This window comes from Enhydra lutris, unplaced genomic scaffold (assembly GCF_002288905.1).
Source record: "Enhydra lutris kenyoni isolate GAN:26980312 unplaced genomic scaffold, ASM228890v2 scaffoldscaffold38, whole genome shotgun sequence".
NCBI classification, from domain to species: domain Eukaryota; kingdom Metazoa; phylum Chordata; class Mammalia; order Carnivora; family Mustelidae; genus Enhydra; species Enhydra lutris.
The window spans coordinates 19,847,050-19,863,223 of record NW_019154122.1 but is presented as its reverse complement, the minus strand read 5'-3'; the positions used below and the strand labels follow the sequence as shown (position 1 = coordinate 19,863,223).

The following is a 16,174-nucleotide window of genomic DNA, read 5'->3' as shown; positions in this document are numbered from 1 at the left end:
AGGGCCAGCCTTGCCCCTCTGTGTGCCCTCTGGCCCTGCCTGTCCTCACCCTCTGCTGCACCCCTCCCTGGTGCCCACTCACCACCCCTACGCCCATGGATCCCTTGCACGTCCCAAGGTGGGGGCTGACATGGCCCCTCCGGGCTGTCTGATCTCCTCGCTTCACCCTCCCAGACCGGTGCCCAGATGTGTGCAGGTTCGGTGCTGTGTGCTTGTCCCGCCGAGGCCGCCCCCGCTGCTCCTGCGACCGTGTCGTCTGTGACGGGGCTTACAGACCTGTGTGTGCGCGCGACGGGCACACATATGACAGCGACTGCTGGCGCCAGCAAGCTGAGTGCCAGCAGCAACGCGCCGTCCCTGCCAAGCACCAGGGCCCGTGTGGTGAGCAGCAGGGGTGGGGCCCACACTGAGAGCCGGCGGGTCCCGCGTTGGTCCCCGTGGCCTGTCATCACGTACCATCTCCATCCTGAGTCATGCTCCTCCTGGGGTCCTGGGGGAGGCCCGGCGGGGCTGGTGTCTGTCAGTAGGCTCTGGGTCAGGGGTTCTGTCGGGGGGATGCCTGGAGCCCCCGGGGTGGGGGGGGTTAGTGGGCAGAGGCAGGCCTCTTTGGTCAGGCTGCCCTGTGCCCACGTGAGGCCGTCGTGCCCCATCCCCCTCCGTGCCCCACCCCCCTCCAGGCCCCCGGGCCCCACACTGTGGGGACACCAATGCTCCTGCAGAGGCAGAGTTTCTGGCTCGGTGCGGGGGTGGGAGTGAGCAGCAGGCGGTGGAGACGGCGTTATCCTGTGTTGGCGGGGGCTGCTGTGGCTCTGCCAACCCCCCACTGTGTCCGTCGGTCGGTCTGTCTGTCTGTCCACTCTCTCTCTCTGCCTCTGTATTTTCTTCTCTGTCCTCCCTTCCCTCTCTGCTCCGCCTCTTGTGTCTTCCAGCCTGACCTGCTGGCAGGATGACGTACCGTGCCTGCCGCCAGGAGCCCACGGCCCGAGGTCTGCCCCCGGCTCAGCAGGGGGGGGTGGCTTGCTGCTGCCTGGCCTTGTGGTTCTCAGAGCAAGTGGACAGACACCTCCTCCCCTTTGTGGCCCTGGGTGTGACTGTGGGCTGCAGACTCCTCCCCCGACGGAGGGGAGAGCCCCCCCGCACAGACGAGTGTCCCCAGGCTGCTGGTGGCTAGCAGTCAGTGGCTCAGGAGTCCGCATAAGCCTGGCCCTCCCCCTACCCACTGTGGGCAGTCAGGGAGCTCCTGTGTCTTGGGGGCAGCCCCTCCCCATACTCAGGCAGGGGGCTGAGGCTGTTTGGGTCTGCGTCCCTGTCTGCATCTGTCGTGTGTCTGTCCCTTTCTCTGCTGTGTCCTGAGCGTCCAGCTCTTCTCCCAGTGCACTCTCCCTCCACTGTCCCCACCCTGGGAGCAGGTCTGCTGCGTGGAGCTGGGGGCTTTGTGCGGAAGCCCGGGGGAGCAGGAAGACCTCACCGACTGCCCGTGCTCTCCCCAGATCAACCCCTGTCCCCATGCCTTGGGGTGCACTGCCCATTTGGGGCGTCATGTGCTGTGAAGAACGGTGAAGCGGAGTGTGTGTGCCAGCAGGCATGTCCGGGCATCTACGATCCCGTGTGTGGCACTGATGGTGTCACGTATGGCAGCACGTGTGAGCTGGAAGCCACAGCCTGCGCCCTTGGACGGGAGATCCGTGTGGCTCGCCGAGGACCCTGTGGTCAGTGTTGGGCAGGTGAGGCTGGCTGGGAGTGGGGGGCAGGGAGTCCCGGTTGCCGTGGTGATGGGGCCTCTTCCTCAGACCGCTGTGGGCAGTGCCGCTTCGGAGCTCTGTGCGAGGCTGAGACTGGGCGCTGCGTGTGCCCCTCCGAGTGCGTGGCCTTGGCTCAGCCCGTGTGCGGTTCCGATGGGCACACGTACGCGAGCGAGTGTGAGCTGCACGTCCACGCCTGCACACACCAGATCAGCCTGCACGTGGTCTCAGCGGGACACTGCCGTGAGTGGGGCTGTGGGAGTGGGCAGGCTGGGGTCCTGGGTACCCCTCCGCCGAGCTGACCCCTGCCCGGTCCCACCTCTGCAGAGACGTGCGGAGACGCGGTGTGTGCTTTCGGGGCAGTGTGCTTGGCGGGGCGATGTGTGTGCCCCCGGTGCGAGCAGCCCCCACCCGGTCCCGTGTGTGGCAGCGACGGTGTCACCTACGACAGCGCGTGTCATCTCCGAGAGGCGGCCTGCCAGCAGCAGACCCAGATCGAGGAGGCCCGGGCGGGGCCTTGTGAGCAGGGTAGGCTCGGGGGAGGACTGGCCTGGGCCGCCCCGCGTCGGCCTCGAACAGACCGCACGGGTGACCCGGCCCCTCCCTGCAGCGGAGTGCGGCTCTGGAGGCTCTGGCTCTGGAGAGGACAGCGAGTGTGAGCAGGAGCTTTGCCGGCAGCACGGCGGTGTCTGGGACGAGGACTCGGAAGACGGGCCCTGTGTCTGCGACTTCAGCTGCCACAGCGTCCTGAGGAGCCCGGTGAGGCCCTCCACCCCCACCCCGGCTCTGGGCCGCCAGCAAGCAGCTGGCTGTGGCCACCCACGCTGACACTGTCCCTCCAGGTCTGCGGCTCAGACGGGGTCACTTACGGCACCGAGTGTGAGCTGAAGAAGGCCAGGTGCGAGTCGCAGCGAGAACTGTATGTCACGGCTCAGGGCGCCTGCCGCGGTGAGTGGACCTGCAGGGCCGGGCAGGTGTATGTGCGTTTGTGCCGTTGCCTTTGTGTTCCCGCGTGTGTGTCCACAGCTGTGTGTGCGCACAGGTGTGCCGTGTGTGTCCGCGTGGGTACTGCGTGGGGGGCACGGAGGCACAGAGGGTTCAGGGGTGCAACGTTGGTGAGCATTCGTGTTTGTGCGCGTGTGGGTGTCAGTGCCTCGTGTCCGCGGTCCTGCACTGGGTACCCGCCGTCTGCGCCCCGGACGGGGCTCCACGAGGGGAGGCCTCACCCGCCACAGGGGGAGACGGGTGGTGACCCGATAAATACGTTTACTATGTTTTCACGTGTGCACGAGTGCCTGTGTGTGTTTGTAGACTTATGTACGCACAGGTGTGTGTCTGTGCGTGTGTGTTCGATGTGTGCGGTTTGGGAGGAACGTGGCCACATGCGTGTGCGTGTGCGTTGTGAAAAGATACGAGCCTAAGCAGGCTCGGTTCTGCCTGTGTGTCTGTGCGCGGCGCACCTTCCTGACCTTCGGGTGTCCTGCGAGTTTTCGGTGCTGTGTGTACAGGTAGGTTTTTGTAAGTGGCGCGGCTTCCTCACCTGTGACCCGAGCTCCGGGCACCCGGGTCCCGGTGGCAGGTGGCTTCAGGAGGGCTGAGTGGTCACGGCCGAGGAGGCTGAGGTGCTGTGGCCAGGCCCACAGTGCACACGTGGCCACGTCTGTCATCTGAACCCTCTGCCTCTCCCTGCAGGCCCCACCTTGGCCCCGCTGCCCCCCGTGGCCCCCCCACACTGCACCCAGACTCCCTATGGCTGCTGCCGGGACAACACCACGGCGGCCCGGGGTGTGGGCCTGGCTGGCTGCCCCAGTGAGTACTCCCGCCCGGCCCCACCCCAGAGCTGCGCAGGGCCACAGAGCCACGGTGACCACAGCCTGCCCTGGCCTTGCAGGTTCCTGCCACTGCAACCCACATGGCTCCTACGGTGGCACCTGTGACCCAGCCACGGGTCAGTGCTCCTGCCGCCCGGGTGTTGGGGGCCTCAAGTGTGACCGCTGTGAGCCTGGCTTCTGGAACTTCCGTGGCATCGTCACTGATAGCCGGAGCGGCTGCACCCGTGAGTGACAGGGGCAGCGGTCAGTCCCCAGCCAAGCGCTCCCACCTGTCCATCTTGTCACTGTGCTCCTTGTCTCACCTGCTCAGACCCTGGCCTGACCCACACCAGGCAGGCACTGGGCCAGGCTCTGGAGCCAGTGAGGAGAGCAGGCGCAGACCTCGGGTGCTTGCCCTCTGCCCTCCAGCCTGCAGCTGTGACCCCCGGGGTGCCGTGCGGGATGACTGCGAGCAGATGACCGGGCTGTGCTCATGTAAGCCTGGGGTGGCCGGACCCAAGTGCGGGCAGTGTCCAGATGGCCACGCCCTGGGCCCCGGTGGCTGCGAATCAGGTGAGAGCCAAGCCTGGCACTGCCCTTGTCTCCCCGTGCCAGGGGTGGGGCCATCGTAGGGGCAAGGCCTCCTGAGCCGGCAGGGTCTCCCGTGTCTGCCTCAGACTCCTTGGCACCCGAGACGTGTGCTGAGATGCGCTGTGAGTTTGGGGCGTCCTGTGTGGAGGAGGCTGGCTCCGCCCGCTGCGTGTGCCCAACATCCACCTGTCCAGAGGCCAGTGCTACCAAGGTGAGGGCTGGGGCACGTAGAGGCATGGGGGGCGGGGAGGGGCCTTCCATTGCAGCATCCTTGCCCTGTGCCCCAGGTCTGCGGGTCAGATGGAGTGACCTACGGCAACGAATGCCAGCTGAGGACCATTGCCTGCCGTCAGGGCGTGGACATCTCCATCCAGAGCCTTGGCCCGTGTCAGGGTAAGGCCCCGCTCTCCGCCTCAAACGGACCGAGAAGGCCTGGCTCAGGGCTGACTGCCTGCCCTGGGCGTCCACTCAGACTCTGTTCCTCCCGCAGAGTCTGTCGCTCTTGGTGGCCGCCCAACACCTGTACCCGTGGCTGCGTCAGGGCCCAACCTGAGCACGGCACTGCCTTTCCCCCCGAGCGCCCCACCCCTGGCGCCCACCAGGACCCCTCACAGCCAGCCCACTCCTCAGCCCTCGCCAGGACCTCGGACCACGGCCAGCGCGCCCAGGACTACCACGAGGCCCATGCCGACCGTGCCCCCCACAGCCCCTGCCCCAGCAGCCAAGCTCGCCATGTCTGCCTTTGGCGAATCTGGCAGTGCTGACGGGAGCGGCGATGAGGGACTGAGTGGTGACCTGGAGGCCAGTGGGGCTGGCTCAGGGGGTGAGCGCGGGCTCGAGGACGCAGGGGAACGGGGCCCAGAAGGGCTACCTCCAGGGCCAGGCTTAGACTATACCTCCCCAGGACTCGAGCCCCCGGAAGGTGGCAGCGCTGTGACCCCTGGGCCACCCATGGAGAGGGCTTCTTGCTACAACTCCCCTTTGGGCTGCTGCTCGGACGGCAAGACACCCTCACTGGACGCAGAGGGTTCCAACTGTCCCGGTGAGTGGGTAGCCGGGGGCTGGGGTGGAGCATGACCTGTGGCCTGGACACGGCCAGGAATGCTGTCTCCCCTCCCAGGCAGGAGGCCTGCCCCACAGGTGGGCACTCAGGGTATACGGTCTTCTGATTTGGGCACACACGTGTGCGTGGTCTTGGGGACGCAGCACAGGCATGTACACGTGTGGTCTCGGCCCACACACACACGTGGGTGCCCAGGACCCTGCAGCTAACGTGTCTTTCCTGTTGCAAGCCGGCGTGGAGCACTGCTCCAAGAAGTCCGCCCGGTAACTGGTGCCAGCCCTGCCCCCAAGACCCCACTAACCTCATGACCATCTGACTAACCTGCCCGCACCCCATGTGGCTTGCTGCTGGGGCCTGTGCCCGTGGCCCACCCAGCAGCCAGGCCGGTGCCCAGCAGGGCCTCACTGCCACCTCCCCCACAGCCACCAGGGCCTTCCAGGGTGTACTGGAACTCGAGGGGGTCGAGGGGCAGGAGCTGTTCTACACACCGGAGATGGCTGACCCCAAGTCAGAGCTCTTCGGGGAGACCGCTAGGAGCATCGAGAGCGCAGTACGTGCAGGGGCACGGCCCTGCCCCGCCTCTAGCTTCCCTCCCAGGACACACCCAGAGAGGTGCTGGAATGGGCAGCTCCCCAGAGCCCTCCCCCACTGCCCACCCACAGCTGGACGACCTCTTCCGGAACTCCGACGTGAAGAAGGACTTCCGAAGTGTCCGCCTACGGGACCTGGGGCCCGGCAGCTCCGTCCGAGCCGTCGTGGACGTGTACTTTGACCCTGGTAAGGCCCCGCCCTGGGCTTTCCCAGGAGGCAGGCGGGTGTGTGTAGGGCTCTCCCATGTTCCTTGTCCCCTCCTTCTCAGCCACGACCTTTAGGGCGTCCGACGTGGCCCAGGCCCTGCTCCGGCAGATACAGGCGTCCCGGCGCCGGTCCCTGGGGGTGAGGCGGCCGCTGCAGGAGCACGTGCGCTTCCTGGACTTCGGTGAGGGGTGCCGCCCACCCAGCCCCTCCCCCACTTCCCTGGGACCCTCACCCCTGCCGGCCCTCCCAGGGCTCTGCTCTCCGGGGGTCCTAACGGTCCCTCTGCCCTCAGACTGGTTTCCCGCATTCTTCCTGGGAGCCACCACAGGAGCCACAGTGGCCACAGCCACGGCCAGAGCCACCACCATGGTCCACCTGCCTTCTGCTGTGACCCAGCGGGCCCTGTCCCCCAGTCGCACCAGCCAGCCTGCTGACAGGACCACAGCCCTGCCCACCACACGCCAGCTGCCCACCACGGCCCCCCGTCGCGTGCCTGGACGCCGGCCCTTGCCCTCAGGCACCCCGCAGCCACTGAAGCCCTGTGACTCCCAGCCCTGCCTCCACGGGGGAACCTGCCAGGACCAGGACCCTGGTGGCGGCTTCACCTGCAGCTGCCCCGTGGGCAGGAAGGGCACCGTCTGTGAGCAGGGTAAAGGTCATCCGTGCTAGAGAGAGGTGGGAGGCAGATGGAGGGTTGGCCAGGGTTGGAGCCGGGCCAAGCCACAGTTGGGGGTTGGGGGCCAGGCCGAGGGGGCCCAGGGTGGGGTGACGGGGCTGGGGCTTTCAGGCTGGAGGACAGCGCCGAGGGGGCAGGGGTCCTCCGCGCCCCTCCAGCGGGTCCCTCCTTGTCTGCTGGCAGCACTGCACCCCTCTGCGCCAGCCTTTGGGGGCCGCTCCTTCCTGGCCTTCCCCACCCTCCGTGCCTACCACACGCTGCGCATGGCACTGGAGTTCCGGGCACTAGAGCCCCAGGGTTTGCTGCTGTACAACGGCAATGCCCGGGGCAAGGACTTCCTGGCGCTGACGTTGCTGGGAGGCCGGGTGCAGCTCCGGTGAGTGGACAGGGCTGCCCAGGTGGCCGGGGGGGGGGGGGCTGCGGGGGGGGGGGGTGGGGGGGGGGGCTGGGGGGGGGGAGGGGGGGGGCGGGAGGCTGAGGTGGAGCCGTGGTCCTGGCCTGAGGTCGCTGTCCTGAGTCCCTGCTCCCATCCCCCAGGTTTGACACTGGCTCGGGGCCCGCGGTCCTGACCAGCTCAGTGCCTGTGGAGCCCGGCCGCTGGCACCGCTTAGAGCTGTCCCGGCACTGGCGCCGGGGTACGCTCTCAGTGGATGGTGAGACCCCTGTTCTGGGCCATAGCCCCAGTGGTACTGATGGTCTCAACCTGGACACAGACCTCTTTGTGGGCGGCGTCCCGGCGGACCAGGCTTCCGTGTGAGCATCAGGGAGCGGGGGACACCCCTGACCCCAGATCCCTGAGCTTGGTCCTGACCCCTGACTCTTGTGGTCGGCATCTAAGAGGCCCAAACAACTTGCAAATAGCACAGTGGGTGGGAGGACGAGTGTGGATGACGGCAATTACCCTGATTTGATCCTGATCCCGATTCTGTCCCCTGGTGGCATCCCTGAGCCCCAGGCCGTTGTGTTACCACCAAGGAGGGGCTGGGCTGCTCCGACCTTTAGTCCTGAGCCGTGACCCTCAACCCACTTCTTTATTCAGTCCCATTTGTGGACTGGGCATCCTGAGAGCCCCAGAAGCATGGACGGGGATAGGGAGCAGCCCTCATCCCGGCTGGCAGGGGTGCCAGCGGTGCAGCTGGCTGGGAGAGAGGGTGTCTTTGGTTTCTGCCCTCTGACGCCTACCCTCCTCCTGACGGCAGGGTGCTCGAAAGGACCTCCGTCCGTGTCGGCCTCAGGGGCTGCATCCGCCTCCTGGATGTGAACAACCAGCGGCTGGAGCTCAGCAGCTGGCAGGGGGCTGTGACCCGGAGCTCTGGTGTGGGCGAGTGTGGGGACCACCCATGCCTGCCCAACCCCTGCCTCGGTGGGGCCCCGTGCCGAGCCCTGGAGGCTGGCATGTTCCACTGTCTGTGCCCCCCCGGCCGCTTTGGTGAGGCTGGAGCCTGAGCTGGGCGCGGGGTTGGGGGGCACGCCCACATATCTGTCGGCGTGGGACCCCATCGTGTCTCCTTGCAGGTCCAACCTGTAGTGATGACAAGAACCCCTGTGAGCCAAACCCCTGCCATGGGGCAGCCCCCTGCCGCGTGCTGCCTGACGGGGAGGCCCAGTGCGAATGCCCCCAGGGGCGAGGGGGCACCACCTGCCAGACAGGTGGGGGGCATTGGGCCATTGGTTCAGGGAGGGGGGTGGGAATGTGGATGGCAGGATTCAGCATTAGGGTGTGGGTTCTGGGTGGGGTTAGGATCAGGGTTCTGGCTAGTGTTAGGGCTTGAGTTAGGCCTGGGGCTCACAGACCAGTGGAGGTCCAGGGAACCCCAGGGGTCAAGGCCCGGCCCCTGTGTGACTGCTCTCTTGTCCTCCACAGTTTCTGAGCGGGATTATTCCCAGCCCTTCCTGGCTGACTTCAATGGCTTCTCCTACCTGGAGCTGAAAGGCTTGCATACCTTCGAGCGGGACCTGGGGTCAGTAGAACAGAAGGGGTGGATGAGGCGAAGAACTCCCCCCAGCCCCTGTCTGGCCTGCAGGGTGAAGGGCCATTGAGATGCCCTCACCTGTTACTACCTGACCCCAGGGAGAAGATGGCTCTGGAGGTGGTGTTCCTGGCGCGTGGCCCCAGCGGTTTGCTTTTCTACAACGGGCAGAAGACAGACGGCAAGGGGGACTTTGTGTCCCTGGCGTTGCAGGACCGCTTCCTGGAGTTCCGCTATGACCTGGGCAAGGGGGCTGCAGTCATCAGGTGCGCTCTCGCATGTGGGCCTGGGACTGAGGCCGGGGACACTTGGCAGTGTCCTGCAGGCCCCTGGGTGGAGGGGCTGGCAGGGCCCAGAGCCTGCTCATGGTACCCCCCTCACCAGGAGCAAGGAGCCAGTGGCCCTGGACACCTGGACCAGGGTCTCACTGGAGCGCAATGGCCGCAAGGGGGCCATGCGTGTCAGCGATGGGCCCCGCGTGCTGGGGGAGTCCCCGGTGAGTGTCCCCAAGGCCGTGGGCCTCCCACCAGCTCCCCCACCACCTCCCTGCTCCCTCCCCTCCTGGGAGGCACAGCAGTCCCTGCCCCACAGCTGGCTCTCACAGAACTGTTTTCTCCCCCGTCTGTCCTGTGCCTCTGTCTGTCTGCTCTCTGCCCCCACTGCTCTCTGGCTCTTGCTCTGCAACCCCCACCCTGCTCTTCGGACGCCAGAAATCCCACAAGGTACTGGTCTCTGCTCTCACCCTGCTCGTTCGTCTTCTAGAGTAGCTCCCACCCCACTGAGTCTGCACACGGGCCACGTCTGTGTGATTAACTCTGTGTCCCGGATACGCTGGCGGGTGACGGGGTGGGCCACTGCAGGCGGGGGGTCGGGGGGGGGCGTTGATCTGGGCCCCAGTGTCCTTGTCTCTGCCCCATGAGCAGGCCCCGCAGCCCCCTCACGCCCCTCACGCAGAACCTTCCCCCAGGTACCGCACACTGTCCTCAATCTGAAGGAGCCGCTCTATGTTGGGGGGGCCCCGGACTTCAGCAAGCTGGCCCGCGCAGCCGCCGTGTCCTCTGGCTTCGATGGCGTCATCCAGCTGGTACATGGGGCAGGGGAGGGGCCCATCCCAGCGGGGGCTCTCTGTAGTGGTAGGGGTGGTCGAGTCTTGAGGAAGGGCCCAACCCAGAGGGGTCTCTGTCCTGGGGTGGGGGCTGCTGTCGAAGGGAGGAAAGCAGGCCAGACAACGGTGTTCTCCCTCTTATTCCCCAGGTCTCCTTGAAAGGCCACCAGCTGCTGAACCAGGAGCACGTGGTGCGGTCCGTGGATGTCTCATCTTTTGCCCACCACCCTTGTACCCAGGCCTCAGGCCACCCGTGCCTGCACGGGGCCTCCTGCCTCCCTCGGGAGGCCTCCTATGAGTGCCTGTGCCCTGGGGGCTTCTCGGGGCCTCACTGCGAGCAGGGTGAGATGGGTGGGCACTGCCTGGCCCCTCTCCGAGCCTGGGTGGGGGGCCCCGCCCGAGGCAGCCCTCACCCCGACTGTCTCTCAGGGCTGACTGAGAAGTCGGCAGGGGATGTGGACGCGCTGGCCTTCGACGGACAGACCTACGTTGAGTATCTCAATGCTGTGACTGAGAGGTAACGTGCCACCTGGGCGCTGGGTGCCCCTGCCCTCTGCCATCTGTCTGGTCCTGTCTGAGCCTGCTGTGCGGGGTGAGACGCGGGCCCTGCCACAGCCACCGACCGCTCTGCGGCCAGGAGGGGAAGGCCTGGCATCGGCCCCCGCAGCCCCACCGCCCTCTGCCCTCCTCCGCCCACCTCCACCTTCTGTCCTTCTCACCACCTCTGTCTCTTTGTTTCCAAGCGAACTGACCAATGAGATCCCCGTGTAAGTAGCACCTGGGCCCCCACCACACCATCCTGCTCACCCGTTCTCAGCGCCTCACCCGCAGTAGCCGACCCCCACCCCCAGGGAGGGCCAGGCTTCCCATCCCGGGGCAGGAGACTGAGCTTAGGAGAGGGGTGGGTCACCCCTGCACACGCTGCAGCTCCCGCCCCTGCCGTGAGGCACCACCATGGCGTGCCCACGTGTGCGTGTGTGTGTGTGCACGTGCGTGCATCAGAGCCCACACGGGTCTGGGTGTGTGCATGCAGCTGTGTCTGTGTGCATGTGTGTGTACATGCACATGCGTGTTCAGACATCCGGGGGCCTCTCCCAGGAGGGGAGCCCTGAGCCCCGCCTCTTGACCTCTGCCCTTGGCCTGGGTCGTGCCCACCAGCCCTGTGTGTCCACATGACATCGCCCCGGCTCTGCGTGGCCTGTGTATCTTCTGTGGGTGCTTGCTCACACTCTTCATTGCCGAAAAGGGGACGGGGGGTGGGGCAGGGCTGCCAGGAACCCCACCCACCCACCCTATACCACAGCCTGTCTGTCCCCTGCTCACCTGCTTCCCCTCTCTTCTGGCTTCTAAGTCCTGATGCTCCGGATTCTGGGGCCCTTCCCAGGTGAGCCGTGGCACCCAACCCCCGCTCTCTGTCTGCCTCCTTCCTCTGCGTGTGTGTCTGCCTGTCCGGTCCACCTCCTGCCGTCCGTCTCTCGACCTGTTGTCCCATGCGGGTGTGCGCCCGCCTGCCTGTCCAGCTCTCCGGGCTTCCTTGCAGCTGCCATCATGGCCCTCGCCCTCCCACCCCCTGCGCCCCATCCCCAGCCGCCCTCGGAGGCCCTGACAGTCTCTCCCTTGCAGCGAGAAGGCCTTGCAGACCAGCCACTTCGAGCTGAGCTTACGCACGGAGGCCACACAGGGGCTGGTGCTGTGGAGCGGCAAGGCCACAGAGCGGGCCGACTACATCGCACTGGCCATCGTGGACGGGCGCCTGCAGCTGGCCTACGACCTGGGCTCCCAGCCCGTGGTGCTGCGCTCTACCGTCCCAGTCAACACCGACCGCTGGTTGCGGGTCAGGGCGCACAGGTCAGCGGGAAGCCCGGGCCATGCCAAGAACGGCGGCGGGTGGCGCCTAGACTTGCCCAGCCCGGGCATGCCCGGTCACTCGTAGCCAGGGCCCAGGTTTGAGGTGGGGGCAGGGCTAAGTGCCCGACTTGAGGCCACTCCCAGGGCTGAGGGAGGGACAAGAGGAAAAGGAGAAGCACTTGTGGCCAGGGACTCCCTGATCTGGGAAGGGAGGGCTTGGTCTGCCCAGATGCTGTCCATTGGGTCTGAGCCTGGTCACCCTACAGCAAAGTGTAACCCGTGTGAGGACCCCGCTGCCCTAGCCAGGCACTCTCCTGGGGATCAGTGCCCCCCCATCCTGGCCCCCAGGCGGGACTTCCAGGAGAGAGGGATGTGGGGCTGAGTATCTGGGGGTGGCAGGTGTGCCCTCTGGAACCAGCTGATGATGGCCTCACCCCACCACACCCCCAGGGAACAGAGGGAAGGTTCCCTTCAGGTGGGCAACGAGGCCCCTGTGACTGGCTCTTCCCCACTTGGTGCCACGCAGCTAGACACAGATGGAGCCCTGTGGCTGGGTAAGTGTTCTGAGGGGAGGCCAGGGGAGGGGTACCCAAGGCTCTCAGAATCAGGGACGTGCCTCATCCCCTGGGGCTGCAAACTGAGTGCTACCTGAGTCAGCCCGTCCGGGTCCGCAGACCAACTGGCCAGGTTAGGGCCCTGTCCCTTCCTGTCTTAGGCCTTGTAGTTCCCTGGGCGACCGTGGGGCCAGGAGGCTGGAGCGTGTCTCCTGGTCACGGGGTCCCCCTCCCCCCAGGGTGGTGACAGTCCTTGGGTAACTCATGGTCTCTTGAGTACCCGTGGGTCTCTCTGCTGGCTGGTGCCCAGACTGCCCATCCTGAAGTCACAACTGGGTGGCCTGCCTTCCGTCTTCCTGCAGGTGGCCTGGAGAAGCTGCCCACGGGCCAGGTCCTGCCCAAGGCCTACAGCACAGGCTTTGTGGGCTGCCTCCGGGACGTGGTGGTGGGTCGGCGCTCGCTGCAGCTGCTGGAGGACGCTGTCACCAAGCCGGGGCTTCGGCCCTGTGCCGCCCCATGAGACACACTGTAGCCCACCACGCACCCTGTTGTCGTTATTTTCTATTTTTGTAAACTCATCGATTTTTTGATATGGTTTTCTTGCCTATGTGTTGGCCAGAGGGACTGCCGGGCCAGCTTCCCTACCGTCCAAGCAGAGAACTACAGATAAACTCTGTGTCACGGGACTTGCAGGGGGAGATGGCACAGGCAGCATGGAGGCCTTGTGCCCCTCCACCTTGGACCACTGCATCTCACCCCTCTTGCTTTGCCTCCTCCATGTGTCCACCTGGGCTGGGCCTGTGTCCCCAGAGCAGGCAAGCAAGCTGGGGCTTGAGGGGGCCTTTCCTCCCCGCAAGCCCTAGGAGGCCTTCCTGGGTCCCCACTTGAGGTGTCTCTCCTGCATGTGCCGTAGGCCAGGGCAAACCTCGAGCCCAGCCCGGCCCCTCCCAGGCCTCCCGTGCCAATACTGTGACTTAGAACCAATGTTACATTACTGTTGGGGCTACTGTACCCCTCCCTTCAATCATGTCCACTAAGCCCAGAGTGCTGGAGAACAGAGGCCAGGCCCAGACCTGGTCAGGGCACCTGGGCGCTTAGCTAGCCCTGCCTGTGTCCCCAGCCAGCTTGGACCTAGCTGTGTCCCCTCCCTGACACCGCAGGTCTCATTAGGCGTTCTGAGAGGGAGCAGGGCTGCTATATGGTGTGGTCGGTGTCCGCTGCCTGCTTGCTTGGGGAGCTGGCATCCCCCTCTCAAGGATGCGTGTCTGGGCCTGACCACCAACCTTTATGCATTGATTTTGGTTGACACCTGGGGTGACAGGGCCATCATCCTTCCTGTCCTGGCCCAAGGGCAGCTGAGCCCTCTCCCTCTGGCTCTGGTGCGAGGGGTGTCATCCAAGGCCAAGGCCAAGGCCAAGGGGTGGGTGTAGAGGCAGCAGAGAAAACTGCAATATTATGCCCCATTCCACCTTCCCCTCCCCCCCCACACCCTGCCGTCCTGTGGGGTGGCACCCCTCACCCTCCCACAGGGAGGGAGCCCAGAGGCTGGAGGGAGCCCCATATGTCATGTCACTAACTCCAGTCTGTGTCTGTGTTTGTGTCCGTCACCGTAAATAAAGTCTAAACACTTTACAAGAGGTGCAGGTGTCTGTCCACACCAAACGCCATCCCTGGGCTCTGCCCAGCTCAGGGACCGCCCACCTGGCTGGCTCCCCTCCCGCAGCTCCTTGTTCAGGTTTGTGACACAGTACAGGCGCCGAGCTCCCTTAGGGTGCTCTGGATAAGAAAAGGGCCTTGCCCTGAGGTGTGTAGGGCCGCTTTTTACAGCATGCACCCGGTTAGGCGTGGGGTGGGGCCGTGGAGGCCAACACACCAGGTGGCCTTGGAGGTGACCGGCCTTGCCGTCCGTAGGCCCCGTGCGCGCATGCGCTTGTTTGCACGTCATCTCCTCCATCTGTACGTGAGTGCAGGATGGGAAGGGGACTGTGAAGAGTGGGCAGATTGTACTGACTGAGGTCAGAGGGCTTGGGGGGCAGGGTAGGTGGAGGGTAGGAGGGCTGGGGGTCCAGCCAGGGTGCATGGGGGCCGGGCAGGCAGCCTTTCTCATTGCCCAGGTGGAAGGGCAACGGTTGGCTCTGCTGGGAGACCCGAAGCAGGAAGCCCTGAGATGGGTTGGCACCCGGGAGCTGTGCCCAACCAGCCCCACAGCAGCTGTGAGCCTCTAACAAGGAACAGGGAAAGAAGGGAGAGTTGAGTGGCTTCCTTTCTGGAACTCCTGGCTTTTATAAAGGGTAACTCTGTTCTTTTTTTTATGTTTTTTTTTGTTAACAGAAAAAAAGCAGAAAGTGAATATAAGAAAACAAATACCCACCCCCTGCGGGGTGGGGGTGGGGGGATGACCTGTTAGACCCTGGGCTTGCACATTTTCATCCATTCTTTTTTAACTTGTTTGTTGGAGATGTGTGTGGAATGGATGCCCTGTGCCAGTCAGCTGTTGGGTCCTGGGGCTGGGGGCAGGGCCTAAACCCCAAGGGGCTGAGGAGGGACAAACAGGTGGTGATGCAGGGCACAAGGGGCAGGCCCAGCCTGAGGATCCAGGAAACCCTAGCGCTCAGATCCAGACCTGAGGGTAAGCAAGTTGCTGGAGCCAGGGTATGAAGGCCTGAGGTGGGCAGGAGGGTATCCTTACATCCTTACATCAGTGCAAGGGCCCTGCCGCTGAACGGAAGGCGCCCTGCGTGGAAAGGAAGGCAGGCCTGGCCCAGACAGCTGGAGGTCCCCGGTGCAGGACAGGCCATCAGGGTGGTAGGACCAGGCGAAGACAGGCAGCTGCTGGAGGACGCTGTCACCAGCTAGAGGAGGGCAGGTCTCGGCGCTACCCGTCGGTGCCTGTCGGGCCCGAAGCCCATCTCCAGGGGTCGCGGAGTCCAGCCCTGCGGGATCTGTCTGAAGAGCTGGAGGGGTTTGAGCCAGAGTGGGTCAGACTTCCTGAGAAGGGTTCCTGCTGTGTCGGAAAGAGTGCTGGGGCCCAAGCCTGCTAAAGAGAAGAGAGGGATTTCGGAGCAGAGGGGCCTGGACTGGGCTGGGCTGGGCTGGGGGGTGGGACAGTGATGAAGGCTCTGGAGCACCTGGGTGGGTACAACCCTAATGCACCTGGAGGGGCTGGGCTTGAGGAGCTGAGAGCCGACTGGACAGAGACCAGGAGGCCTGTCGCACCAGATGGAGGGGATGCTGAACATAAGGGAGCAGGTGGGCTGTTCTGGGATCCTCGAGCAGGGAGAAGAGGCTCTCACACTGTGAGGTCAAGGGGAAGGTGGGGTGGGGGCCAGAAGTGTCTGGGAGTTGACGCTTCCAGAGGGAGGGGCTCTCAGGACAATCACCGCTGAGCCTCAGCACCCACGGGTGGCTAGGTGAGGTGGCCCCGCTGAGCAGGAGGGGAAGCCCTGACCCGCTCTCCGCAGCGCTGGGCGGGGATTTGGGCTCCAGGCTGGGAAGCTGCAGGCTTGGAGAAGCTTCCCTGCCTTGGTGCACCGCTCCTGAGGAGGCGGTAAGAGAGCAGCTGAACAGGAGAGGGCCCTGAAGCCCCTACCAGGGCATTTCAAGGTTGGGAGCCCAGATGAATTAGGTGCTGCTCCCCAGCAAGGAGCTTGTGAAAGGTGGTTTGGCCCCCGTGGGACAGGAACCGAGCAGATGAGGGGCAGCTGGAGCTGGAGCAAAGCATCACTTAGGAAGGGAGGAGACTGTCTAGTGTGGGTGGCAGAGGTGGGGAGGAAAGGCGGGAAACCCCCCAAGGCCGAAAGAGTAAGAGGTGGTCCACTGGTCATCACATTGGAACGGCCACCCATCCTCCCAGCTCCATCCTTCAGGGGTCTCCTCCTCTAGCTCAGACTACCCCCACCTCCCCGGGAAGGGAGCGCAGCCCCTCCCCTCCCCGCCCCCTCCCGTGAAGGAGGCGATGCGGGGGGGCGGGGGGCGGGGGAGCCTGCGGGCTCTGGGACTCAGGGGCTGTGGGACTG

At 65.2% G+C, this 16,174-nt stretch overlaps 1 protein-coding gene across 3 annotated transcripts in view; it reads left to right on the top strand.

The window, feature by feature from the left end:
* The window catches only part of LOC111154720 (agrin), a 33,178-nt gene extending 19,395 nt beyond the window's left edge, over positions 1-13,783 (top strand). For 2 of the 3 annotated variants that reach the window (XM_022514585.1, XM_022514587.1), the window contains 30 exons: positions 175-381; positions 1,491-1,709; positions 1,791-1,985; positions 2,070-2,270; positions 2,353-2,501; positions 2,585-2,690; positions 3,435-3,551; positions 3,634-3,798; positions 3,983-4,126; positions 4,231-4,355; positions 4,432-4,537; positions 4,635-4,967; positions 5,049-5,186; positions 5,630-5,757; positions 5,870-5,984; positions 6,067-6,186; positions 6,298-6,654; positions 6,865-7,057; positions 7,219-7,434; positions 7,881-8,110; positions 8,197-8,331; positions 8,546-8,642; positions 8,753-8,917; positions 9,036-9,147; positions 9,619-9,735; positions 9,906-10,098; positions 10,186-10,273; positions 11,380-11,604; positions 12,055-12,158; positions 12,521-13,783. In XM_022514585.1, the coding sequence (XP_022370293.1) occupies positions 175-381; positions 1,491-1,709; positions 1,791-1,985; positions 2,070-2,270; positions 2,353-2,501; positions 2,585-2,690; positions 3,435-3,551; positions 3,634-3,798; positions 3,983-4,126; positions 4,231-4,355; positions 4,432-4,537; positions 4,635-4,967; positions 5,049-5,186; positions 5,630-5,757; positions 5,870-5,984; positions 6,067-6,186; positions 6,298-6,654; positions 6,865-7,057; positions 7,219-7,434; positions 7,881-8,110; positions 8,197-8,331; positions 8,546-8,642; positions 8,753-8,917; positions 9,036-9,147; positions 9,619-9,735; positions 9,906-10,098; positions 10,186-10,273; positions 11,380-11,604; positions 12,055-12,158; positions 12,521-12,678 (4,958 nt within the window). In that variant the 3' untranslated portion in view covers positions 12,679-13,783. Of the gene's footprint in view, positions 1-174; positions 382-1,490; positions 1,710-1,790; positions 1,986-2,069; positions 2,271-2,352; positions 2,502-2,584; positions 2,691-3,434; positions 3,552-3,633; positions 3,799-3,982; positions 4,127-4,230; positions 4,356-4,431; positions 4,538-4,634; positions 4,968-5,048; positions 5,187-5,629; positions 5,758-5,869; positions 5,985-6,066; positions 6,187-6,297; positions 6,655-6,864; positions 7,058-7,218; positions 7,435-7,880; positions 8,111-8,196; positions 8,332-8,545; positions 8,643-8,752; positions 8,918-9,035; positions 9,148-9,361; positions 9,374-9,618; positions 9,736-9,905; positions 10,099-10,185; positions 10,274-10,499; positions 10,524-11,107; positions 11,141-11,379; positions 11,605-12,054; positions 12,159-12,520 lie in introns of all 3 variants that reach the window. The other variant, XM_022514586.1, reaches the window with a different exon arrangement.
* The last annotated feature ends 2,391 nt before the right edge of the window (positions 13,784-16,174 follow it).